The sequence below is a fragment of the Palaemon carinicauda genome, chromosome 1, assembly GCF_036898095.1.
Source record: "Palaemon carinicauda isolate YSFRI2023 chromosome 1, ASM3689809v2, whole genome shotgun sequence".
Taxonomy (NCBI): domain Eukaryota; kingdom Metazoa; phylum Arthropoda; class Malacostraca; order Decapoda; family Palaemonidae; genus Palaemon; species Palaemon carinicauda.
This window is the reverse complement of record NC_090725.1, coordinates 263,349,231-263,376,730: the sequence shown is the minus strand read 5'-3', so window position 1 is coordinate 263,376,730 and position 27,500 is coordinate 263,349,231. Positions and strand designations below refer to the sequence as shown.

At 36.8% G+C, this 27,500-nt stretch overlaps 3 protein-coding genes across 4 annotated transcripts in view; 2 read left to right on the top strand and 1 right to left on the bottom strand.

The window, feature by feature from the left end:
- The window catches only part of Ntan1 (N-terminal amidohydrolase 1), a 336,882-nt gene that overhangs the window by 166,894 nt on the left and 142,488 nt on the right, over positions 1-27,500 (bottom strand). The window lies entirely within an intron of this gene.
- On the top strand, positions 16,309-16,749 carry LOC137639046 (uncharacterized). The gene has a single exon (XM_068371368.1). It carries the CDS (start codon positions 16,309-16,311, stop codon positions 16,747-16,749), a length of 441 nt encoding a protein of 146 aa, XP_068227469.1.
- LOC137639036 (uncharacterized) lies at positions 16,849-17,289 on the top strand. Its single transcript, XM_068371355.1, has one exon. It carries the CDS (start codon positions 16,849-16,851, stop codon positions 17,287-17,289), a length of 441 nt encoding a protein of 146 aa, XP_068227456.1.

Below are 27,500 nucleotides of genomic sequence, written 5' to 3'. Positions count from 1 at the left end.
GTATAACATTAGTTATTTATAAATGGAATGGGAATTCATTTTAATCTTACATGGCTGGTGAATTCAAATATCTTAAATAATATTTCAGTTTCAAATATACTGATATACATAAAGGCTTAGTTTTAAATAGTGCCAAATAAGAACTGAAAAAGATGTGCCTAACCTCGAAACGGTAACGGAGAAACGGGAGAATAAATTAGTTATTGTTGAAAAGGAGTCCGTTTTCTTGTCATCCCCAAAGAAAATGGACAAGTCTGAAAGTCAGCCTTCATGTTATTATTCTAAGCACACTTGGCTTAAACGTATCTTTTTGAGAAAAAAAGAGAGAAGTAATCGTCAAAGGAAAAAGCTCAATTCACTGTTAATGAAAAGTGATACCATGAATTTGGGTATCACCATCATGTTGTTACCATCATCGTTATTCTTTTTAATATTCTTGTTTTCATCAGGACGTACATAGAGAAATAAGACAACTTCTATTCGTCCAAGCCTTCCCATAAGAAAAAAAAACAGATAATGCATTCTACCACAATTGTATCAGATTTCAATTGTTTAATGCTTTCATTATTACTACCATAAAGGAATAACAACTTCACACCGTGATTTCCCTAAAGAATTTTGATAAGCAGCAGCGCGGAAATTTTTTGAATAAACTCGTACCTTACCAGGTGGTATTCGAACACATATGTGTATAAAGGCAACCACGGAATCTGTGAAAAAAAATAATGGAGATATCGGTGACTAACTTTATTCTTCTTTAAGTCGAACATTCTCTTTATCTCAATAGCCGTAGGAGAAGATGATGTTGCTGATGATGATGATGATGATGAACCTATTATACGTGAGTTCGAATATATCACCTGTAAAGGCTACAGCTGCTTAGTGTTTCCATTTACAGAATCAAAGTTTATAGAAATCGTTGAGTGCAGTTAAAATGTGGGGAAACCAAATTGAACAGAGGTCTTTGTGGCTCACGATAATTATGTGACCAGTCGTCGATTCTGTATCTTGAATGAATTATCTTTAAGAGACACTGGCAAATATGAAATGCGAGGTGAACTCATTTTAATTCTTTCAGCTTAGCAGCTGTAACATTTTCCAAAAGGTATATCTCATCCTTACAAACGCATAATTTCTAGTAAAAGATACCCGATTATTAGGCATAAGCGGTGATCCTGATAAAGTATTTTTTTTCTTTGTGTATGGGGGAATGAGGTTCCTTACGGAAACAAATTTATTGAATACTTTATGCTCATTTACATATTCCTATTATGAAAAAAAAAATACTAACTTCACACCCAGTGCTTTAAATACAACATAGGAGAGTGAAAATCAATGCCGCTTAATATATTAGCAATACCGATATCAATTGGGTTTTCTTTACATACATGAGAGAGAGAGAGAGAGAGAGAGAGAGAGAGAGAGAGAGAGAGAGAGAGAGGCGTTAAATTCTGTAGAGGAGAGTGTCGCCATCTATCGAGAAAAGAATCCCATATCTCAGAAGTAATAAAATCAAACCAGATGGGAACACATTGGGACCATGACACAAACACACACACACACAAACACACACGCGTGATGGGAACTTGAGGCGAAGAGGAATATTGGGTTCTAATAGGCCCAGTTACAGGATGGGTATGGAGGGGAGGGGAAGGACCCAAGAGATTAGGAGGAAAACATATTATTGAGAGAAATGGACAAGTGAAGGAGAGAAGAGGTGAGGCTCTTGGAAATGGAGCGTCACATGAAAGCTCTTCAAACTGGAATTGAAAGATGAGTATGTAGTAATGGTATTTGGAAATAGATATTTTCATAAAAGAAATATTTAAAGAATAGAAGATGAAGATATTTATATTCTGGTATAAGGAATGGCATTTCAAAGAAAGTGATGAATATACCAGGTATTATCAAAAGTTGTCAATTATTTTTGGAAAACATTAAATACGATACCTGAAACAGAGATCAAAACATATTTTGAAAATAAGCGAAAATTGATGACTCGAATTTTCCAAGGCGGTGACAATAAAATTTAAAAAATCAAATAATTATGATTTTTTTTAGCTGATAGGAAAGATGGGTGGCAGAGGAGCTAACCGTGGTAGGGAATAATTTGGAAAGTTAAGAGTAATGTTAATTAGATGAAACTTTATGTATTTCGTGTCGTTTAATTAAATCTTGATGTCTGGTAAGCCCATATCAACATTCTTAACTCAATTCGCATCAAAATTCAGATCTCATAATCCTAAATTTCTTTTTTTACACTGAAAATATGAGAGAAATCTTTTTTTGTTCATAATAAAATGTAATATAAATTCTCTCTCTCTCTCTCTCTCTCTCTCTCTCTCTCTCTCTCTCTCTCTCTCTCTCTCTCTCTCTCTCTCTCTCTCTCTCTCTCTCTCTCGTGAATCATGAGACAGCAATTGATTTTATGAAATGCAGTAGCAATTCTTAAATCAATAGCATTCTCGTGTAAAGATTCGAGAGAGAGAGAGAGAGAGAGAGAGAGAGAGAGAGAGAGAGAGTACTACAATCGTTGTCAATCCGAATAAAATATTTGGGCAATGATTACGATGATAATTATAATACTAAATAATTTCATTTATTACTCAATTGCTACTACCCATTATATGCGTAGTAATAGTAGTACCAAATTCATTACGAAATACTTCATTAATCTTTACAATATCCTTTTCCGATGTCTCCTCAGTACACCAAACTTCACTTCCACGTCCAACCGTTATTATTTACGTTTCTGGCCCAAATGTTTCTCTTCCTCCCTCCCTCCCTCCCCCTACGTTTTACACCTCTCCTCCCTCCATCTCAGACTCCACCACTTCACCCCTATCCACTACTACTCGACCAAGACAGTGGACGCTCCCCTCAGTCCTGCCTAAACTTTCCCTCTTCCTTCTCAAGTCCTTCTTCCCCTCTTCTCAGTAACCAGATACCTACACCTTGACCATCAACCCTAGTGCCAGTATACACACGCTCATACATACAGGGCCGCACACTATATACATGCTACAGTATTTCGATTTTCTATAAATTAAACGATAGACATATGGTATGGCAAACTTAATTTACGATTTAAAAAACTCATAACTATCTATAAAATCTAAGAAAGAAAACTGGTAGCTATGACGTAATTAGAAATACGTTCATAAATTTACACTTGTTTACAAGAGGAATACCTTCATTCACTTAAATTGATAGAATATTTTTATCCCTACGTAACATTTTCTGGAAATTCTTCGTAATCTTTCTATTATCCTTACTGCCTTCTTCTATTTATTCATATCTTTTCTTTCGTATCCTTCATTATTTTTGCGGCATCTTAGCCTCCTACTGTAACGCCATGGCAGGGCATAAAGTATCCTTTTCCCTTCACTTCCTTATAAGCTGGTTCCACTTCTGCTCTAGCTACTCCTACTCAATCAACTTCTAACAGAGAGAGAGAGAGAGAGAGAGAGAGAGACTATGCTTACGTATATCGTAGCACACATTAACATGTGATATTAAAATCAACAACTATATACAAATACATTAATAATCAATATGATTGTGAATAAAGAAAATAGCGCAAGCCAATAAATTGAAAGAAAAAGCTCCATAAACAATATTGGATTTGGGACAGTAAATCACATTAATATTGTATTTTATATACCTAAAAAAACTAAAAGATGCAATAAATATAAAATGTTCAACTTCAGATGAACGAAAAAGTCGATAACCAAAAAAAAAAAAAAAAAAAAAGAAAAAAAAGAATAAAAACAAGCTAAATTTGATGAAGCGATAAAAACACTTGAGGATGAGGAGGAAGAAGTCTAAACGTGTCTGGATTAGAAAGGACGAGGCTATGGAGAAGGACAAAAGGGGAAAGAAAGGGAAAAGGGAGGGTTTCAAGGGGTAAGGGGGGGAGGTGGAGGGGAATAGATGGAGGGGAATAGACGGAGGGGGACAGGATTGGGAGGGATAAGGAGGACAAACGGATATTCTCACACCTACACACTCTCTCTCTCTCTCTCTCTCTCTCTCTCTCTCTCTCTCTCTCTCTCCCCTGGTCTCTAAACTACAAGAGCTGTCCCAGAAATCGACTCCTCATGTCCTCTGCAAGGGACACCATCTTGTGTCCCCTTTTCCCCCGGGTCACAACTGAAGACCATGACGAAACAATAACAACAATACTTCTACGAATGGAAGAATGTGCTACGCACAAATAAAGAATCAATACATATTAATATAAATACATATATATATATATATATATATATACATATATATATATCACCAATAAGTATACGCTATATATATATATATATTATATATATCGCCAATAAGTATACGGTGGTACTGGTTCCAATCAAGTCTTTTCACTTCTATTGTGACTATGATACATATTCCATGCTCATCACGTGTTAGCTTTCAGGATTTCTACACACACACACACACACACACACATATATATATAATATATATATATACACACACACAAATATCTCCTGCAGAGGAAGACATAAAAGTCGACAGCTCACACACACAATGGCACTCCTCACATTCAAACACAAACACACAGCCAGGCGCCTGCACTCCTTAAAAAGGTGAGCCGAATCAACGATGCAACAGTTCACGCTTACCTTCGGTCATAAAATGTTTACTATGAGTCTCCCTATAACAAACAGTGGCTTCCTGTTTTGAAAATGGATCTTTTGTTTTCATTTCTTTATCTCTTTCTAAGACTTATTTTTTCAAAAAGTATTTAATTTAAAAAAAGGTAATTTTTCATCCTACGAATTTTATCTTTCATCTACTAATATAACAAAAACTCGTATATACAACTTTCATTTTTTTAATTGGTTCTCAGATTATTGATTTCTTGTTGACTATCTAATGGCACAATTTACTTTGCTGCCACTTAAGGGGTCTTCATTTCTCCATCTCCTTTCACACTCCATCAACATTTAATGTCTAAGATTTGGAGTACAATGGTTTATGTTGATTGAAAGCAAGGCATGAAATTACAAGAGCACGATCAACTACATTAAATCTTACACCCAAACACATACAGAGAGAGAGAGAGAGAGAGAGAGAGAGAGAGAGAGAGAGAGAGAGAGAGAGAGAGAATCCCTTTCTGACCACTCAAATTCATCTTCTTTTCCCCACAAGTGGGCTGGAGGACGCCGACAGCACAGAAAGACTTCATTTGGTTCTTTTTAAACATTTTAAATATCTCTCTCTCTCTCTCTCTCTCTCTCTCTCTCTCTCTCTCTCTCTCTCTCTCTCTCTCTCTCGCTCTCTCTCTCCACTTTAAATAATAATGAGGGAGATTTTAAAATTTGGTAAATAAAAAAAAAAGTTGGATTTCAAAATGATCTCATGGTGTGGGTGTAAAAGTGCCACAAGCAAAGATAAAAGATGAAACGATATTGAAAGCAACGGGGAATCTTCGGTTAAACGAAGTACAATCACTGCAGACTCTCTCTCTCTCTCTCTCTCTCTCTCTCTCTCTCTCTCTCTCTCTCTCTCTCTCTCTCTCTCTCTCTCTCAATTGGTATTATCCCGTAACAAATCCAGTGCATTTTAATATTTCGCGAAGGAAAACGTACATTTTAATTTAGAATTATGCCTCTCATTATTACTTCTACGTCAAAACCAATTGCGTGAAGCTTATACAAGTCTAAAATAGTTGTAATTCTATTATAAAATTTAAAAGTATACAAAACTAAAGAGGATCAATTTAGCACTCCATTAAATAATTTGAAATTCAAATCGGTAACAAAACATCATATACCTTCAGGTCTTGAACCTCGGGAGAATCAAAGATACTATATAAATGTGTGTGTGTGAGAAAGAGAGAGAGAGAGAGAGAGAGAGAGAGAGAGAGAGAGAGAGAGAGAGAGAGAGACGGGGGAAGTCAAGCTAATCCTATTCTTTTCCAAAACCAGTTTTTCTAAACTCATGACTAACAAGACTTAATCATACGACCCAAAGCCAGTTACAAGTATTATAATCAAAGGCCAATCATCCAAATGTCGGCTTTTAAACATTCCGCTTATCGTAGCGATTAATCTGAACTGGAAAGACTTCTAAAAACGCTTTGAAAAATTACGTAAAAATTAATAGCAAACCCGATTCACCCAAATGAACAGCATTGTCTGGATAAATGATATACAATAGAATGCAATTTTCATCTATATTATGCATCAGCGATAATTGCGTCTGGCAACACCAGTCATCTGATTTAATTAGCCCGAGCGTAAATATGTCGATATGAACTAACAAGTATGATATTAGATTAGAACTCTCTCTCTCTCTCTCTCTCTCTCTCTCTCTCTCTCTCTCTCTCTCTCTCGATGGAGATAGAGTACCAAATCACTTAAGAGTTAAAACGAGGTTGAAAAGATTGCCCTTCAAAATTACAGCCAATTGACGTCCCCTCGTAAGAATAAAATGATGGGTAATGAGGAAAATGGAGACGTCAGATACTTCGAGATACTCAAGACACAGACTAAGAGAGAGAGAGAGAGAGAGAGAGAGAGAGAGAGAGAGAGAGAGAGAGAGAGAGAGACGGGGTTGTAGTTCAAAGAGTTACATAAAAAAGCTTTGATGTAGCACACTATCTTTCTATTATTACTTTAGAGCAATGTCCTCTAAAGATTGGGTAACCATTACGACAAAAGAAAAAAAAATCATTCACAATAATTAAAGTAATCAACATTTAGATGTAAAATGAAAAACCAAAACTCTCACAGTCAGTTCTTACATCTACACCGGTCCTTCATCGACAGCAAATCGACCAATGAGAGATTCTACACCATTAACTACTCTCATACATTTGATATCATCAAGCCTCTTGGACATTGGAGTCTTTTCGCTCTCTTTGTATACTTATAACAACATCTAAAACTAACTCACAGAGATTGTCTATGAAAAATCACTTGATAGTTGCTTGAAAAAGGAGATTAGCGTTAACATTTGAAAGAATAAAGGTGAATAGATAAATGAAATAAATTTTTGAATCCATAAGCAAATGCATTGGAATACAATAATAATGTACGCTCTAAACATCTATAACAAACAAACACAGTACAGGACAATAGTTAAGCTACAGTGTTGAGAAAGGGAGATAAGAGTGATGCCATGCTTTATTCATAACGCCAAATTGATATCCAATAAAAAAGGAAAACAACTGCTCGATATGGAGTTTATTTATTGATTGCTTATGCCATAAATATTGCCCAGCTTCATGGAAAATGTGGTAGCGCCACTAATCAAAAACAATTCTAAAACTTTTAGTTGTTTGACTATAGTCCGGGAACTGCTGTTTTATATTAGGACTTGAGATGGGTAAAGAGAGGCAGTTATTTTGAAGTTCGAATAAAGGCATATTAATGGTTTACGTGAATTAAATAAATAGAAGAAAGACAGATGATGAGAACGGAATATGCAATGGAAGATGAAACATCATTGGAAGGAAAAAGGATTAATGAGGTGGAATTATTTAGATATTTAGGAACTATGATCTCTAATGAAGGGTCTTTAGAATTGGAGTTTAATGATGAAAGATTAAAAAAAAAACAAATCAGACAATGGCTAGGTCGAGTAAAATTTGGAAATCAAATCGGCAGAAATTACATATAAAAATCAGGCTATACTGTTTATCTGTTTAATGATATCAATGTTACTGTATGGACATGAGTCGTGGAATTACAAAGAAACATTATCCAATAGATTTTGTAGATTCGAGAACTAAGCCCTCAAAAGAATATTTGGAATTAAATGACAGGAGAGGATTAGAAATGAAACTATAAAAGCTTACTCGAGTGCCATATGTGGATGATATCATAGTGAGGGGCCGATGGAGATGGTTTGGGCACGCTTTCGTTCCCCCCAAGAGAGATTAGTTCACTAAACTTTCATCTGAGCTCAACAAGGCACTAGAAGAGTTGGAAGACCCAGACCTACATGGCTGAAGACCATGAAACCTGAAGTAGGAGATAATGAATGGCGAAGTATTGATTTAAAAGCTCAAGATGGAGACGACTGGCGAAATCTAACCGAGGCCCTTTGCGTCAATAGGTGTAAGAGGAGATGATGATGAACACCAAAATACTTGTAACCAAGTCGAAAACTATCTAAAGTAGCCTAGGCTGATATGGCATTCCCAAAAAGAGATTTCTCAGAAAATATCTAAATAAGAAATTAATAATTTTATTTCGATTGCTTTTTTATAGAGTATTAGTATATATTGGTAGCGATGTATTCATAAAAAATAGGTTTCTTTTTTTACAGTTGATAAAAATGTGCCTCTTTCTCATTATTATTTATTAGGAAACATTACCAGTGAACAAACTTCATCGAACCTACAACATATTCCGCTATATGCAAATCATTAAAACGTACCCATCAAGGTGAGAGAGAGAGAGAGAGAGAGAGAGAGAGAGAGAGAGAGAGAGAGAGAGAGAGAGAGAGTCATTACTACCCTTAACTACCATCACTCAAAGAATGGAGAGTAAGCTTTGATAAAGTTTCTTCTAAAATAAGAGATTTTATTCTTGCTCATAAAGGCAATATCCTCAGATCACTGTATCTTTTTTACTGCATTTAATATCTGTGGTAATCAATCATCAGTTTTTTATTGTATTCTTTATTCAAAATCCCATAACGACATCAAAATCTTAAATGCCTTGTCTAATACCCTCTTATGCAGAAAATGGAAAATATCTTCTCAATTCATATCAAGATTTTATTGTTCAAGAAAATGCAGAAGTAATTAATAAAACAAAACACAATAAGAATTCTATCTAATCATTCCAACAAGCTGAAGTATCATTTCCAAAGAGAGCTCCTCTCTTCTTAATGCTATACCTGACTAATTTAAATATTCTAATCCCTCTCTTTACCGCATAATTACTTTTCCACACTTGTGACCGCCTCCTCATTAATATTTACTTGTTCACGACAGCTGAATTCCTATTACCTCCGAGTTGCACATCTACCACTAAAATAAAATTAAGCACAAGGGCTGTGGTGGCCTATTGGAAACGTCCCTGCTTGGCATTCAAGCTCGACAGTTTTTTGTGGTGTTGGCAACTTCACCATCCTTGTGAGCTACGGATACCCCCCCCCCCCCCGCCTATTGGTTTTTTGCTAATTCATCAGCAGCATTTGCCTGGGCCTCCCTGGTCCTAGTTTGGGTGGAGAGGGGACTTGGGCGATGATCCTATACAGTATAAATATATATATATATATATATATATATATATATATATATATATATATATATATATATATATATATATATATATATATATATATATATATACATACATATATGGTCAGTCTAGGCCTCTATGGCATTGTCACCGTCTTCTGCCTTGGCCATTCATGAGTGGCCTTTATACCTTCAAGTGCATGACCAATCTCTAATGCAGTCTTGTGTCTCCTCTTCTTCCTTCTTTAGCATCCGTTAACTTTAATCCTATCTTCTTTTGCATGAAAATACATTGTTATTTCTTTTAACCCAATAGTCCCAATCCCTTCAGCCCTGCTCTCCAATTCCCCATGAAATCGCACTGGCTTCTATTTCCTTTCATTCTATTATTCCTTATTCTTATTCCCATAATTCTGATAGAATCTTCAATCGTTAATTCCTATAATCGCCTTCATTTCCCCTACAATTTCAATCAATCCTTTATCAACCATTTCTTTTCTTTCCCCGCACTTTTTTTTTTTTTTGGGGGGGGGGGGGGGTTTAGGGAGATTTGATGCTAGATTGCTATGTAACCCGTTCCACTCGGGATGGGCATTGCAAGACAACGCCCATACATACCTGTTTGCAAGGAACCTGATTGATATCCTAAAACTAAGTGACCATTCGAATACCTTGATATGGATACCGATCTAGATTGGACATTTAATTAGCATCTCTCTCTCTCTCTCTCTCTCTCTCTCTCTCTCTCTCTCTCTCTCAAATCCTCTCTTCTATACAATTCGTTTAGCTTTTTTCCTGAGTATTTAACTTCATCCATGTGTGTTTAAAGTGTTTTCTTTCCTCATATTCTCTGCCATATACGTTTCCTTCAATTCCCTTATTATTTCCAAGTCAGCTCCTTTACTTCCTTTACAATTGTTACTTTTTTTTTTCTTTTTTAATTGCGTTCGCACTCCTTATCTAAAGATATTTTTTACGATGGTAAGGTGAACATATTTAGTACAATCCACTATGTAATCGCCATAACAGCGAATGTAGAATAAGTATATGTGTGAAATAAATAATATAGCTATACGGAAGAAAGGGAACTAGAATAAAGAGATAAAGGCTAGCGAGAGAAAATATGCTTACTATGGAAGCGCTCATCCCGGGCGCATTAACCTCTAGCCTTAACACATGTCGAACACCACCATAGGAAAAGAATCAAGCCATTGATGTGCGGAGCATAAACACATCTCCATCGTTAATGTATAACGTAGTTGTGAACGAGAATTTGCAGAGAATACATGCTGTAGAGCAATCTCCAATACTACCACAATACCGCATCGTGTATGTATAATGTTGTACACAATTATGTAATATGTTAATATTTTAATAACTGTAAATTAGAGAAGGTTATAACGATCAACATACAAATCATTGTGTTATTCATTGTCTGACACATGGATTTTAGATCAATAACATGTCAATTTGTAATGATACTAACTCGCATATTGTCTATGTCACCAGGTTTGATCACAACAAATAAATAGTGAATTCAACACTGCGGTATCAATTACTCCACCATTAGTCGCTAGAGAAAGAGGCGACTACAATCAAACACGAACGGATATTGAAGTCACGGGACCTTGGCATCATAGTACGGATGGAAATTAAGTTTATGGGAATCACCCCCAAATATGTGGACTGTTCTTACAGAAGTGGATCGCATCTACAGAGGACGTTGCTGAATAGCGCCACGCACTTACTTAAGTTACATGTGTGCAGATTATGAATGTGCTAGAAGGGTTTCTATTAATATTTCGTTTGTATAAGTGCCTGTTTACTCCCTGTTGACGAGTGACGAGAAATGGAATTAACTTAGAGAACAGATAACAAATATCGTGCATAGATTAAGAATAAGTAATATTTAAATATTACCGAAGTGTAAGCTTATATGTGTGTAATTACATATGTATAAAATGGGGTGAGTGAAGTGATATTGAGGTAGGTAATTAAATTGACTCATAAGGGATACACAATGATACGCAATTAATGAAATTTCCAGTGAAGTGATTTTCATGTAAACGATTAAATAGACAGGTAAAAGATAGATAAATTTAAGTCAAATAAACGTGAAGTGATATTGAGGTAGGTAATTAAATTGACTCATAAGGGATACACAATGATACGCAATTAATGAAATTTCCAGTGAAGTGATTTTCATGTAAACGATTAAATAGACAGGTAAAAGATAAATAAATTTAAGCCAAATAAACGTAAATATAGAAGGCATGATGAGATAAGAATTTTAGCAGGATTGTGTTCATTGTTAGAACTTCGAGGGACATGAAGTTCGCTTAAGTAATAAAGGGACAAATAAAAAGTGGAACAAAGAGGTATTGAGAATTTTAGGTACAAACTTAAACAAAAATAAGTGCATGACTTGGTGTAATTTGAGCCAGAGCAAGGCTGATTTCGTTGTAAACGAATGGTGACGATTGAGTTATTAGGTGCAAACCTAAACAAACAAGGTGCATAATTTGGTGTAATTTGAGACACAGCAATGCTGATTTCGTTGTAAACGAATGCTGATGATTGGGTTATTAGGTGCAAACTTTAACAAAGCAAGGTGCATAATTTGGTGTAATTTGAGACACACCAAGGCTGATTTCGTTGTAAACGAATGCTGACGATTGGGTTATTAGGTGCAAACCTAAACAAAACAAGGTGCATAATTTGGTGTAATTTGAGCCAGAGCAAGGCTAATTCCATTGTAAACGAATGGTGACGATTGGGTTATTAGGTGCAAACCTAAACAAAACAAGGTGCATAATTTGGTGTAATTTGAGCCAGAGCAAGGCTAATTCCATTGTAAACGAATGGTGACGATTGGGTTATTAGGTGCAAACCTAAACAAACAAGGTGCATAATTTGGTGTAATTTGAGACACAGCAATGCTGATTTCGTTGTAAACGAATGCTGATGATTGGGTTATTAGGTGCAAACTTTAACAAAGCAAGGTGCATAATTTGGTGTAATTTGAGACACACCAAGGCTGATTTCGTTGTAAACGAATGGTGACGATTGGGTTATTAGGTGCAAACCTAAACAAAACAAGGTGCATAATTTGGTGTAATTTGAGCCAGAGCAAGGCTAATTCCATTGTAAACGAATGGTGACGATTGGGTTATTAGGTGCAAACCTAAACAAAACAAGGTGCATAATTTGGTGTAATTTGAGCCAGAGCAAGGCTAATTCCATTGTAAACGAATGCTGACGATTGGGTTATTAGGTGCAAACCTAAACAAAACAAGGTGCATAATTTGGTGTAATTTGAGCCAGAGCAAGGCTAATTCCATTGTAAACGAATGGTGACGATTGAGTTATTAGGTGCAAACCTAAACAAAACAAGGTGCATAATTTGGTGTAATTTGAGCCAGAGCAAGGCTAATTCCATTGTAAACGAATGGTGACGATTGAGTTATTAGGTGCAAACCTAAACAAAACAAGGTGCATAATTTGGTGTAATTTGAGCCAGAGCAAGGCTAATTCCATTGTAAACGAATGGTGACGATTGGGTTATTAGGTGCAAACCTAAACAAAACAAGGTGCATAATTTGGTGTAATTTGAGACACACCAAGGCTGATTTCGTTGTAAACGAATGCTGATGATTGGGTTATTAGATGCAAGCTTAAACAAAACTAGGTGCATGACCTGGCGTAATTTGAGACACAGCAAGGCTAATTCCGTTGTAATCGAATGTTGATGATTGAGTTATTAGATGCAAGCTAAAACAAAACTTAAGTGCATGACTTGGTGTAATTTGAGACACAGCAAGGCTAATTCCAAAGCTAAAACAAAACTTAAGTGCATGACTTGGTGTAATTTGAGACACAGCAAGGCTAATTCCAAAGCTAAAACAAAACTTAAGTGCATGACTTGGTGTAATTTGAGACACAGCAAGGCTAATTCCAAAGCTAAAACAAAACTTAAGTGCATGACTTGGTGTAATTTGAGACACAGCAAGGCTAATTCCAAAGCTAAAACAAAACTTAAGTGCATGACTTGGTGTAATTTGAGACACAGCAAGGCTAATTCCAAAGCTAAAACAAAACTTAAGTGCATGACTTGGTGTAATTTGAGACACAGCAAGGCTAATTCCAAAGCTAAAACAAAACTTAAGTGCATGACTTGGTGTAACTTGAGACACAGCGAGGCTAATTCCGTTGTAATCGAACGTTGATGATTGGGTTATTAGATGCAAGCTAAAACAAAACTAAGTGCATGACTTGGTATAATTTGAGCCACAGCAAGGCTGCTTCCGTTGTAAACGAATGTTGGTGATTGGATTATTTGATGCAAACTTAAACAAAACTAAGTGCATAACTTTGTGTAATTTGTGCAACAGCCAGGCTGCTTCCATTGTAAATGAATGTCGATAATTAGATTCATAAATGCAAATAGAAACGAAGCTAAGTGATAAACCATAACAAGGCTGCTTCCATTGTAAAGGGAATCAAGAGAAAAAATATCCATCGAGTTAATAAATAAGTAGCCGAGGGACCGACGAACAACATCCTTGGTGGACAAGGAAAGACCCGTGACACACATGGCCTCGTTACAGGAAAGCGAGGGACATGGTGTGTGGAAGATGTCCATGAGGGACGGAAAAATAACATCCTTGGTGGACAAAAAAAGACCAATGGCACCCATGGCCTTGTTACAGGACGACGAAGGACATGGAGTGTGGAAAATGTCCATGAAAGACGAACAAACAACATCCTTGGTGGACAAGGAGAGAACCATGGGGTGTGGAAAATGTCCATGAGGGACGGACAAACAACATCCTTGGTGGACAAGGAAAGACCAATGGCACCCATGGCCTCGGTAGACAAGGAAAGACCAATGGCACCCATGGCCTCATTAAAGGACAGCGAAGGACATGGTGTGTGGAAAATGTCCATGAGGGACGGACAAACAATATCCTTGGCGGACAAGGAAAGACAAATGGCACCCATGGCCTTGTAACAGGACGACGAAGGAAATGGTGTGTGGAAAACATAGAGAAGGAAAGACCCATGACACCCATGGTCTCGTTACAAGACAGAGAAGGACATGGTGTGTAGAAAATGTCCATGAAGGACAGAGAAACAACATCTTTTGGGGGGCAAGGAAAGAACCATGGCCCCCATGGCGTTGGTATAGGATGGCAAAGGACTTGGAGTGTGTAAGACGTCCTTGAGGGATGAACAAACAACACCCTTCAGGAAAATGGAAAGACGAAATGAAGTACTTTACATATGGTCTCATCAAAAGACGATACCAGACATGATAGGGCAACAACGTTCTCGATTGACAAACAAGTAATATCCTCTAAAGAAAGGGGAACACGGCATGACCTACATCAAAACAAGAGAAGAAGGCATGAAGTTGAATCTAATACAAACTCTTTAGAATGGGAGAGCGACCACCGCTCGAGATGCAGAAGTATTGTACCTCGACACAGAAGGTTCACAAAACACAAAAGTAAATACTAAAACAACTCCACGGACTCGAGTGAAGATTATCGCTCGAGATACAAAAGAGATGGTAGCGGGCAATTAGCCGGGCAATCAGCAAGTAACTGATGGGGAAGGATGGAAATGGAAAGTAAACCCAATCCTGAATCTGTAAAGTCCTTTCGATCAGCAAAAGGATAAAGACACAAGGAAGTGGCAAGATGTTCGCAAATGGGGAAGAACCGTAGATGGTGATAGCGACTCCAGTGACAATGTACATTATTTAAAAATGGATAACCTGCATAAGCCCAGGAAATTGACTTCCAAACAAACACCCAAACATCACCAAGAGGAACAAGCCAAATTGGGAGACCAGACCAACACTAAGACTCCGAGCTCAGAAAAGAACCAAGGTTACCTCGCCAACTCCTAATAGGATTGGAGAGCTTTACCCAATCAAGTTACTCAAGTTCCACAGCACTAGTGAAGAGGAATGCTGGGCATTTCTCAGCATTTTCAATAAAATCTACAAAGGAAACAACGTTATGGATGCACACAAATTCAGCAGGGAAGTGACGAGTTTGGGAACATTTATTGTTGAAACAATCTCCTCAACAGAAGGGATGAAACTGTCGAGATGCAAGTCAGACAATTTCGGGGTGTAGACACTCAAGAGGATACAGACAAAAAGGGAAAATACATCGAAGATTACAAGGTTAGGCAAATATGGAATGCATAAGAAATGCGTGTTAGGACCCACTACCAGTTTCCAATACCTTTTATGGAGGAAATGCCCAAATTTCCAGACAACCAGATCATGGTATAACGGTGTAACTTAAGTCATGTCTACGACGTAATGAAGAAATGCGATTACAATATGCAAAAGAAATGGATGGTTGATGAAGAAAGGATACGCAGAACCAGCACATCATTGAATAGACCCGGTAAAGGATGGTATCTTCCACATCATCTGGTATTTAGTATGAACAAGCCTGATAAAACCAGAGAAGTTTCGACTGCGCTGCTTCATTCAAGGGCATATCATTGAACAGCCAAGTCATGCAGGGGCTGGATATGATGAAGGATTTATTGGGAATTCTCATCAGATTTAGGGAAGGAAAAGTGGAAATAGCAGCTGTCATAGAGGCCATGCGTCATCAAGTGTTTGTAAATCCAACAGACAAAGATGTGCTTCAATTCCTTTGGTGGCCACAAGGAGGTTTTGATTGAAAAAACCCCAGCACTATTGTATGACAGTTCATATATTTGGAGATGTATGGAGCCCAGCACGTACCATCTTTGAATTAAAGGGACACTTGAAAGAAACTGGAATGATGCAGCAAAAGAAGCAGTTTCTAACTTCTTCATTGATGACCTGCTTCACTCAAGCTGATGAAATTGCTATTAAACTAGCTCATGGATTGCAAATGATTCTAAAAGGGGATGGATTTCGTCCAACTAAATGGATGAGCAATGCCAGATATGTGATCTCCATTCCCCTGCAGAGAGAAATGTAGCTGTTAAAGATGTTGACCTATTTAAGGGAAGGCTACCCATAGACAGGGCACTAGGAGTACTATGGGACCTCGACAGGGACGGGTTGACAGTCCGTACTGATGAAGGATTTATTGGGAATTCTCATCAGATTTAGGGAAGGAAAAGTGGAAATAGCAGCTGTCATAGAGGCCATGCATCATCAAGTGTTTGTAAATCCAACAGACAAAGATGTGCTTCAATTCCTTTGGTGGCCACAAGGAGGTCTTGATAGGAAAAAACCCCAGCACTATTGTATGACAGTTCATATATTTGGAGATGTATGGAGCCCAGCACGTACCATCTTTGAATTAAAGGGACACTTGAAAGAAACTGGAATGATGCAGCAAAAGAAGCAGTTTCTAACTTCTTCATTGATGACCTGCTTCACTCAAGCTGATGAAATTGCTATTAAACTAGCTCATGGATTGCAAATGATTCTAAAAGGGGATGGATTTCGTCCAACTAAATGGATGAGCAATGCCAGATATGTGATCTCCATTCCCCTGCAGAGAGAAATGTAGCTGTTAAAGATGTTGACCTATTTAAGGGAAGGCTACCCATAGACAGGGCACTAGGAGTACTATGGGACCTCGACAGGGACGGGTTGACAGTCCGTACTGATGAAGGATTTATTGGGAATTCTCATCAGATTTAGGGAAGGAAAAGTGGAAATAGCAGCTGTCATAGAGGCCATGCATCATCAAGTGTTTGTAAATCCAACAGACAAAGATGTGCTTCAATTCCTTTGGTGGCCACAAGGAGGTCTTGATAGGAAAAAACCCCAGCACTATTGTATGACAGTTCATATATTTGGAGATGTATGGAGCCCAGCACGTACCATCTTTGAATTAAAGGGACACTTGAAAGAAACTGGAATGATGCAGCAAAAGAAGCAGTTTCTAACTTCTTCATTGATGACCTGCTTCACTCAAGCTGATGAAATTGCTATTAAACTAGCTCATGGATTGCAAATGATTCTAAAAGGGGATGGATTTCGTCCAACTAAATGGATGAGCAATGCCAGATATGTGATCTCCATTCCCCTGCAGAGAGAAATGTAGCTGTTAAAGATGTTGACCTATTTAAGGGAAGGCTACCCATAGACAGGGCACTAGGAGTACTATGGGACCTCGACAGGGACGGGTTGACAGTCCGTATGTCTACCTACAACGAACCTTACAATTGAAGAGGGATCCTGAGCATAATGAGTTTTTGTCTACGACCTTTTGGGCACATTAGCACCCTTCACAGTAAAAGCAAAGATAATCTTTCAAAACGATGTATGCTGAAAGGTTGGATAGGACCAGAATCTCACACCAGAAAAGAAGTTAAGATGGGTTACGTGGCCTTTGGAGGTATAAGCCTCAGAAGGACTAGTCATTCCCCGCCAATACGCAACAGGAGGCCTCGGTAAGAAGGACGGGATTGAATTTAATCATCTCTGTGATGCCTCTCAAGTTGCATATGCCTCAGTGTCTTACACATGAAACACAAACTAGGCAAAAATATAGTAGCATGGATTTAGCACGCACAAGTTTAGCACCAATCATGACGTTATCCAAAGTACGTCTTGAATTGTGCATAACCGTTTTGGCTACTGAGACAAGTGTCAAGATTAGGAGGGTGATAAAACAACCAGTCAAACACTCCAGCTTTCGGTCAGATAGTGCAATAGTTCTCCAATACATTAAGAGCACCGAACGTCAATTCCAAACTCTCAATGCTGATCAATTAGGGACGATTCATAGGCGCTCCAAACCAAAACATGGCGGCAGGTTAGTTCAGAACAAAATCCAGCAGATGATGCCACAAGGGGACTGACAGCCCAGGACTTGCTTGCCGGCAGAAGATAGAGACATTGGGCCAATTTTCCGGAGCAAACCTTCGACCTGGTGGCCATCATAGCCGGTCGTTCTGGAGTCACCATTTGATGACCCTGAAGTCAAGAAAGGAACCTCCACTATGACAACACACATGCAACCAGCCAACAAAGATAAACTCTTCCATCTTGGTACGCCCTTCAACCTGCTACAGCGCTACAGCTTGGATCCTCAAATTCTAATACTGGCTCAGACCTGGAAAGGCACACCCCACCAACCTGCGACTCACAGTGTTAGAAATTCAAGAAGCCAGGAAATGTATTATAAGGGCCCTCCAGCAATGCAAGTTTGGAGATGACATAGCAGTGCTGCAGTTAGAGAAGTTAACAAGTCAAAGTTCAAGCCACAGGCTAGATCCCTATCTTAATGAGTGGAGAATCATACCCGTAGGAGGTCATATCCCACACGAACATGACCCTAGTGGCACGTTAGGTACAATCCTCTTGCAAAACATCATCACATCGCTACCTTGATGGCACTAGATGCACATGCCTTTCTATCAGGTCACTCAGGCTGCGAACACAAAAAGGGCTTCATTACAACGTTATTATTGGATCATAGAAGGGTACTCAACCATCGACAACATTCTCTGAGCACATATCATTTGCCGCGGGGTGGACAGGAAAATAGTCCTCCATCGGACCAGTTGGCGCCTGCTAAAGTCTTACGTCAAAGTCTTACGTCGCCGTTTGAAACATACACAGCTTCTGACCGATCGGTTTTGGCACAGGTCGAAAGCAGAGTACCTGCAAACACTTCAAATGTGCAAACGCAACATCAAGACTACACGGAATTTTCTGTTTGATGACTTAGTACTCATTGTGGATCCCAATCTCCCATGAAGTTGGAAGTTGGGAAGAATTTCAAAGGTCATACCGGTTTGTGATGGGCTTGTAAGGAAGGTACATGTACGCACCTCCACTGGAACACTTATCAGACCAATCGTGAAACTGTGCCTGTTTGAAGTTTGCTTAACATACTAAGAGTAAATAGAACCAGTAGTGAAAAATTGGGCATAGTATGCCCAATGGGGGGAGTGTAATCGCCATAACAGCGAATGTAGAATAAGTATATGTGTGAAATAAATAATATAGCTATACGGAAGAAAGGGAACTAGAATAAAGAGATAAAGGCTAGCGAGAGAAAATATGCTTACTATGGAAGCGCTCATCCCGGGCGCATTAACCTCTAGCCTTAACACATGTCGAACACCACCATAGGAAAAGAATCAAGCCATTGATGTGCGGAGCATAAACACATCTCCATCGTTAATGTATAACGTAGTTGTGAACGAGAATTTGCAGAGAATACATGCTGTAGAGCAATCTCCAATACTACCACAATACCGCATCGTGTATGTATAATGTTGTACACAATTATGTAATATGTTAATATTTTAATAACTGTAAATTAGAGAAGGTTATAACGATCAACATACAAATCATTGTGTTATTCATTGTCTGACACATGGATTTTAGATCAATAACATGTCAATTTGTAATGATACTAACTCGCATATTGTCTATGTCACCAGGTTTGATCACAACAAATAAATAGTGAATTCAACACTGCGGTATCAATTACTCCACCATTAGTCGCTAGAGAAAGAGGCGACTACACACTAATTCTTGTTATTCCTTGTAACTTTGCACTGCACTCTTCCTGTATTCTCATATATCTTCCAAGAATATCCTGTTTATTTTTTTTTCTTTTCCATTTTAAAGAAAATGTCAGTATGGATTTTCCTTATCATTTCCAAATGAGATCGTTTGTAAATCTTAAAACCATTTATAGGGATTTATTTTTTTTCCAATTCTCGCCGACAATAACTTCGTTTTGATAGCTGCAGATAATGAGTTTCTCCATTATTTGATTAAAGAAGTGACGAAAATGGGATATTGATAAGACACGATAGATAGGGCACAATGGGTTAACCAATAATTTATATACTTTATGTAATATCAAATAAATATTTTACAAACGAAGAATAATAGAAGTTCCTATTTACCTATAAATCTTTCTTATATGTAAACACCTCTCCTTAAAGTTGTTGTCCTTACAAAGGTTTGACAATCCATCTCTAAAAGATGTGATCCTATTCATTGAACAGACTTTAAAATAATGCTAGTCGTGTAATGTTCTATCTTGAAACAATTAACTTTTCAAACCAGTAGTAACAAAATAGTACCGAGCCTCCTTATGATAATAATAATAATAATAGTAATAGTAATAATGATAATGATAATAATAATTGTAATAATAATTGTAATAATAATTGTAAAAATAATAATAATAATAATAATAATAGTAATAATAATAATAATAATAAAAGAAGTGGATGCTCGGCACGATTTTTTCATTAACCTTGATATATTTAGTAAAGCTTTTCAACTAAATGAAACGTAAATTAGATATTATCAATGCCAATATAGAAATTAAAGTGCATATTTCTTACTGTATATGCATTGCTATAGAAATTCAATTCAAAATAAATCACGAAAATCATTCGAATGGAAAGTTTTCCATTAATTTACGAGACCGGATATCCAATAAATCGCATTGTTTGGTTAATAGTTTACGAAAACACGACATTTGCATTATTTGTAAGGTAGAAGATAATAGGGTTTTGTTTAAAATAAAATTAGAACACCATTTACTGAGCATCAATTAGCGTTTTAAGAGATCTGGCAATTTTAATTAATTTGGAAACTACATTCGCCATTATTAAACACCGCTACCAAAATATGAAAAATAATAAGGATTGTATTTATCAAAGCTATCATCGTCTTCCTTTTCCAAACCCTTTACCTACAAATTCGTAGCCTTTCCATAGGAGAAGACCGAAATATTATTAAATTATTCAAAACCTTTTGAGGTCCTCATGTCCTCTATATAAACAAGGACAAAATTGACAGACGCACAGGAGTGATAAAAACTAGACTCTTCATATTTCGAACAAATAGAGGAGAACTTCTTCCGAGCAAATATGTGATCCCTTATTTGGGATGAGAGAGAGAGAGAGAGAGAGAGAGAGAGAGAGAGAGAGAGAGAGATTCGAATCACAAAATTAATAGCAAAACAAAAAGAGATAGTTTAAATTCTCCGATAATCTAATATTAAAGAAAACCTTTAACCACTTTTCAAACCACAATATCCTACTTTATTAGGTAGAGAATTCCTCTCTCTCTCTCTCTCTCTCTCTCTCTCTCTCTCTCTCTCTCTCTCTCTCTCTAATTGCAAGCTTAACTTAATCTAGTTAAGGATTTATTTTGCTTCAGTAGTTAGAAACAGCTGAAGGAGGATTGAGACGATAATAGGATAAGGAAGAGGTTAGGATACAGAGGATGATGATGAGGAGGAGTAGGATGACAGAGGAGGATGACAGCACGTGGAAGAATAAGCATTTGATAATAATTGGATGAGGAAGAGTCAGAGGATGATAGTACTGTAAGGATAAGGGAGATGATAAAATAATAAGGAAGAGGATAAAGAAAAGGGGTAGGATGATGAGAATGTGATGAGTAAGATAATAGGAGGATAATGAGGAAGATGATTTAAAGAGGGCTAGTGTGTCAGATCCAGAAAGCGTTCAGTTTAGTGCCATTTAATAATGGGCTGTGAAGAGGCTCACGATAAGCATGATTGAATTCATATAGATTCCTCAAATTCAATTTTATTCCAATTCGATGCTTTGTGCAATTCTTTGTAAAAATTGTAAACGTTCTTATTTTTTACTCTCTCTCTCTCTCTCTCTCTCTCTCTCTCTCTCTCTCTCTCTCTCTCTCTCTAAATTATCTTTAATTTCTTTCAAATAATGACTTACTTTTTCCAGTCTACTGCCTTTCCTCATCGATTTTTCATTTTGAAAATAAAAATTCTAATTTTTGCAGATTCAGAATTCCTAACACTAATGATATCCGAACATTAATCATCCTTCCAGTTCTTAGATAAACAAACAGGAAATTTAAAATATAATATTAGAATTATAGTTAAACAAACAATGTACAAATGGAAAAAAAATAATAAAAAACTATATTACATTAGAGGAAAACTAAATAATATAACAAGGCTGATATATAAATATCGAAGTGATGTCAAAATACCTGACAAACTATTAACAAGTGATATTGATGACATCAGAGCTGCAGATGGGCATTAAAATGAGAAAGACTGTGACAGAAGTGAGCTTTAAACATTAGAGGAAGAATGATATAGGAAAAAAATATTGGAATGAATTAGAAAAGAAGAATTCCCAGCAAATCAAAAGAGATGAGGGACATGCATGCATCCCATTTTCGGCGTCAATAACCTTAATGTTAGGATGCCAGAAAACATCAAATCAATCAATCAATCAACTGCGGTAGTAAATGAGAACCATAGAAATGAAAGCACTTGGAAATAGGGAGTGATGATCTAAAAGAGAGAGAGAGAGAGAGAGAGAGAGAGAGAGAGAGAGAGAGTTTAATAAAAACGTTATAGGAAGGGTGCCTAACTTAAAAACTCTGCGGGTGGTAATCATAACATCTAACGTCTTCGTCCAAAAACACTTCTACTTTATTTAACTCGATTAATTCCACAGCATTAATTCCAGCAGACCTTATGAATTCCCTTTGCAGAAGGTTGTTGCACTGTAATTGAAGAAAAATCATACGTTTTTTTGTACACATTTATCTAATTATGGATTATTATAAAGGATTTAGAGATAAAATTTAAACTTAATAAAATAGGCAGGATTAACAGTGGGAAGTCATGAAAGTATATTTCTCATACACCGAAAGTCTATCTAAATTCACACTGGAATTTTCGATAAAATACTTTCTATAAATAGAAAACTACATACAATGGTAAAAAATATGAACGGAAAATAATATATTGCATATATAAAACCTCAGGGACGACTTATAGGTAAGGGAAAATTAGATGAACATAATACTAAATAAACTAATTATATTCGTTCATCAAATATTTATTTCACCTAATCCAGATGTGATGAATGATTAAATCATCTTTATTCCTAGCAATAGCTTCACTAAAATACATGCACAACAGGCAGCTCATGAATGGCAGAGGCAAGGATAGTGACATTGCTCTAACAAGCAGGACAATACCCTAGAGACTGACCATATACATATGATTAGCGCCCAAGTCCCCTCTCCACCCAAGCTAGGACCAGAGAGGGACAGACAATGGCTACTGATCACTCAGCAGACAAAGCTAAAGGCTCCCCCAAACCCACCATCCTTGGCTCACAAGGATGGTGAGGTTGCAGCGACCAAAGGATCTAACGAGTTTGAGCGAGACTCGAACCCCAGTCTGGCATTCACCAGTCAGTGACGTTACAACATCGGCCACCACAACCCTCAGCATCCAGAATTTGTAAACCATTTGAGGAAAATTGAAGGTCTTACATGCCACTCCCCTGCCATAATTAGAGGAAGTTGCTCCAATTCATAACAGCTATTCGAATTCACATACAATAATTTTTGCTTAAACTGGGAAACATCTACACTGCTCACTTTTTTTAGGGTTGAAAGCTGCTAATCAGCAAATTCAAATTCCAAAGTTTAAAAAAAATAAAAATATGTCAATACTTAAGATAAACTATGAGAGTTAATTGCGTGCGGCTGTAATAGTTACACAAATGTGTTGAATGTGACAAGCAGTTCACGTTTATATTACGATAAAAATTGACATACAGGTGGATAAGCAAATGTAAGCATTGATAAATAGATTATTTACATCAACACACTTGTACGTGTTTATGCATTTCTTAACTCGGACAATAAACTTGACACAAGAAGGCATCGAAACAATAATCAATTCCTGTTCGGATAATCGATAATCTTGCTGTATCTTTAACATTTTAGAGTACGTTAGTGGTATGAGGTATTATTTGCATTATACAAATATTCCTGTGGAATTCGTGATGGCCTCGTTTCTGTGACTTCGAACTTTCATCCACACGCACCTTCATAATAGCACCGCTGTAAGAAATAACAAGTTTTCATTTGTCTTTTCAGAAAATAATGTTAGACAACTACTGCCAGGTTACTCGTAATCTTTCATTGGAGCAAATTTTATCAAATAATGATCAATATGTTTTACTAACCAAGACACAAACACATTATATATATATATATATATATATATATATACGAGTGTGTATCTACAAAGCTTATTATTATTATTATTATTATTATTATTATTAATAGCTAAGCTATAACCATCGTTGGAAAAGAAGGATGTTAAAAGCCCAAAGTCTCCAACAGGAAAAATATACCAGTGAAGAAAGGAAATATTGAAAAATGAGCCGTAACCAGGGAGGGACCCTATGCAGTACTATCTGGCCAGTCAATGGACCCAAAAACTCCAGCATTGGTATCTCAACGAGTGGCTGGTGACTTGTCTGACCTACAACACATTAGTAAGGCAAACTGTTTTACTCTTCATAAGAATTGAAGAAACAATAAATAAACTCTGCTTCGTTTCGCTGCAATCCTTGAATGAGCAAATGCTCTCAAGAGTCCAAGTCTAACGGCTTCCTGATCCTCATAAAAATCCACTCAATATTATTCGAAACTGATAAATAATCGTGACAAAAATATTCCATATTTATAAATTGCAGATATTACTCTTGGATTTTATTAGTCACTCAAGCAAATAATTGTAGGATTATCTTATTTGGACGATCAAAATTATTTTTCCTTAATAAGAAATAAGATGAAGGAAAAAAAAAAAACAGCAATACAGAACCTTAAAAACCTTGTCAAGAAATATCTGCGTCTAAAGAGGATGTTATTAACACATCAAGGCATAAATTCCCGTATCATTATGAGAAAATTAAAGGAATATACCTAATATATGTTATCTAAATACATCAGTCTCTGGCGAATGTTTTCCTGTTTACCTTCAGCCCCTTCACCACGTGATTTCACCCATGTACAGAGAACCTTACTTCGAGCATTTAAAAAAAATCTTTAACTTCGGATGTTAACAAAACAATGCCATGACCTTTTTTATAGATCCATAAAATAATTTGAATCGTAAATAACAATTATCATCATTACCATAATTTTGATGATGTTGGAAAATGTATTAAACAGTCAATGAAACCTTGCTGGTAGAAAATAAAATCTCAGGATGCTGGCCAATTGTACATGATTGTCATCTCGGTTCCTTGAACGACAAATTCAAGTTCTGACTGACTATTATACAAACTTTGGGAGTCTTACTGGAGCTCTATCCTATATCATCGCATCCTCCTTCTTTTACTTCTAGCCTTTACCCTTAATATCTTTGATTATTTGTGAAGATAGAACGTCGAGCTTGAAACACGTGAGACATTAGATAGGCAAACGAAAGTCCTAAGTGTCACCCTTGTTACTACAGTGCAGTAACACAGAAGAGAATATATCAGAGAAGTATTTGGTTAGTATAAATCGTCCTGAATTCAAATCCACAAACATCAGGAAATATCTGCAAGTGCAAAATTGTAATAAAAGTAAAAGCAATAAATCTTTTTGAGAAATATTGATCTTTTCCAGGAAAGTTAGCTTGTTTTTTCTCGTTCTTGTGAAGTAAACAGAATAGCTCCGTAAATTTGAGCTGCTCTAGTTTCTATTATCTGTGGCTATCGCCTAACTAATAATATCTACTTCCTTCATATGTATGACCATCACTTGCTCCCAAAATTACGTTCGAAATATTGCATCTCCCTAATTTCGTTTTTACTGTATTTCTCCATTCTACCTATCTCCTTTATTGTTGGACAGAAGGATGTATTTCGCCGTTTTTATAACCCTAACTATTGCAAAGCCCTTCCGTATATAATTCAGTAAGATAATGAAACTATTCTTCTTCTGCTATAGAGTAAATGCTTCCCCGTAAATCATTGTGGCTACTGATGTCAATGGTGATGAAGATGATGATTTGTTGTACTCATATTCTTACAATCTCTTCAGTTATATCTTTAATTCAAGCATTGGTCAGCCGCACCTATTATTTTTATTGTATTGACAATTTCCATTAATAGAATAAATGACTGACAGGGAATAAAACAAAGATAAATAGTGAACAAATAAAAGTAATAACAAGAGGTTATATTTTATTTTGAGAGAGAGAGAGAGAGAGAGAGAGAGAGAGAGAGAGAGAGAGAGAGAGAGAGATTTGTAGTGATGCTGGCATTAGAGTTGGGGGGTATGGGAAAGGACCACCCATGGAAGGCAGATACACATACCTGCTAATAGTCCACAACAATTACAGTGCGTTGACATGGAGAGAGAGAGAGAGAGAGAGAGAGAGAGAGAGAGAGAGAGAGAGAGAGAGAGAGAGAGAGAGAAGGCGGGGCATACGGAGGCCCCGTGGGAAAAGATATCCATCCCCCTCCCTTTAATCGCAGCAACCTTAATTATACCCTTAATTATGCCCTAAGCACAGTACCCTCCCTTAATAAATGCCAAGAGGCAAATGGTATGCGAGATGGAGGCATTCTGCTCTACCTGGTGATGGGACGAGGTAGCTTTCGTAAACCGACGAAAATATAATAATTTTCTTTATATTCAATAAAGAAAAATTACTTCCTGTCGTCACCCGTGATGACGTTGTTGTTATTACCTAGAGTCGAGACGAATCTGAAAATAGTTATAGAGGGGAAGAATGGGAAAAGAAATGACGAGGTCCGTGGTGATATTAAGGAGAGTAAAGATTTGGAGATTGTTTATTATTACATACACACAAATTTCATATCTACTTATATAATTATACCACATATTAAATATATATATATATATATATATATATATATATATATATATATCAAATAAGCCATATATATTTTTGATACATTAATGTCAGGATTCTCTTAACGACCTCGGGATCAGAGCCCCAGGCGAAATCACACAAAGAAAAGAGCTTGTAACCGGATGGGAATCGAACCCTGGTCCGGCAAGCTTGTATAGACAGTGACTAAACCACTTGGCCACGAAGAAAGATAAAAGTCAATGACAATTCTGTCATTGACTTTTATCTTATTCTGTCATTGACTTGTATCTTTCTTCGTGGCCAAGTGGTTTAGTCACTGTTTATACAAGCTTGCCGGACCAGGGTTCGATTCCCGGCTTTGTCTTTGTGTGATTTCGCCTGGGGCTCTGATCCCGAGGTCGTTAAGAGAATCCAGATATTAATGTATCAAAAATATATATGGCTCATTTGAATAAGAAAAACACGTCTAAATGTGCAAAATTTATCATACATATATATATATATATATATATATATATATATATATATATATATATATATATGTGTGTGTGTGTGTGTGTGTGTGTATACAGTAAGTCTGGGTTCGTGAGCATGAGATGCTCGATTTTCCTCATCCCGGTTTTTTTAGGGTA

Bases quoted from the DNA above. Each gene is read 5' to 3' on its own strand.
- LOC137639046 (XM_068371368.1), top strand. From the start codon at position 16,309: ATGAAGGATTTATTGGGAATTCTCATCAGATTTAGGGAAGGAAAAGTG.
- LOC137639036 (XM_068371355.1), top strand. From the start codon at position 16,849: ATGAAGGATTTATTGGGAATTCTCATCAGATTTAGGGAAGGAAAAGTG.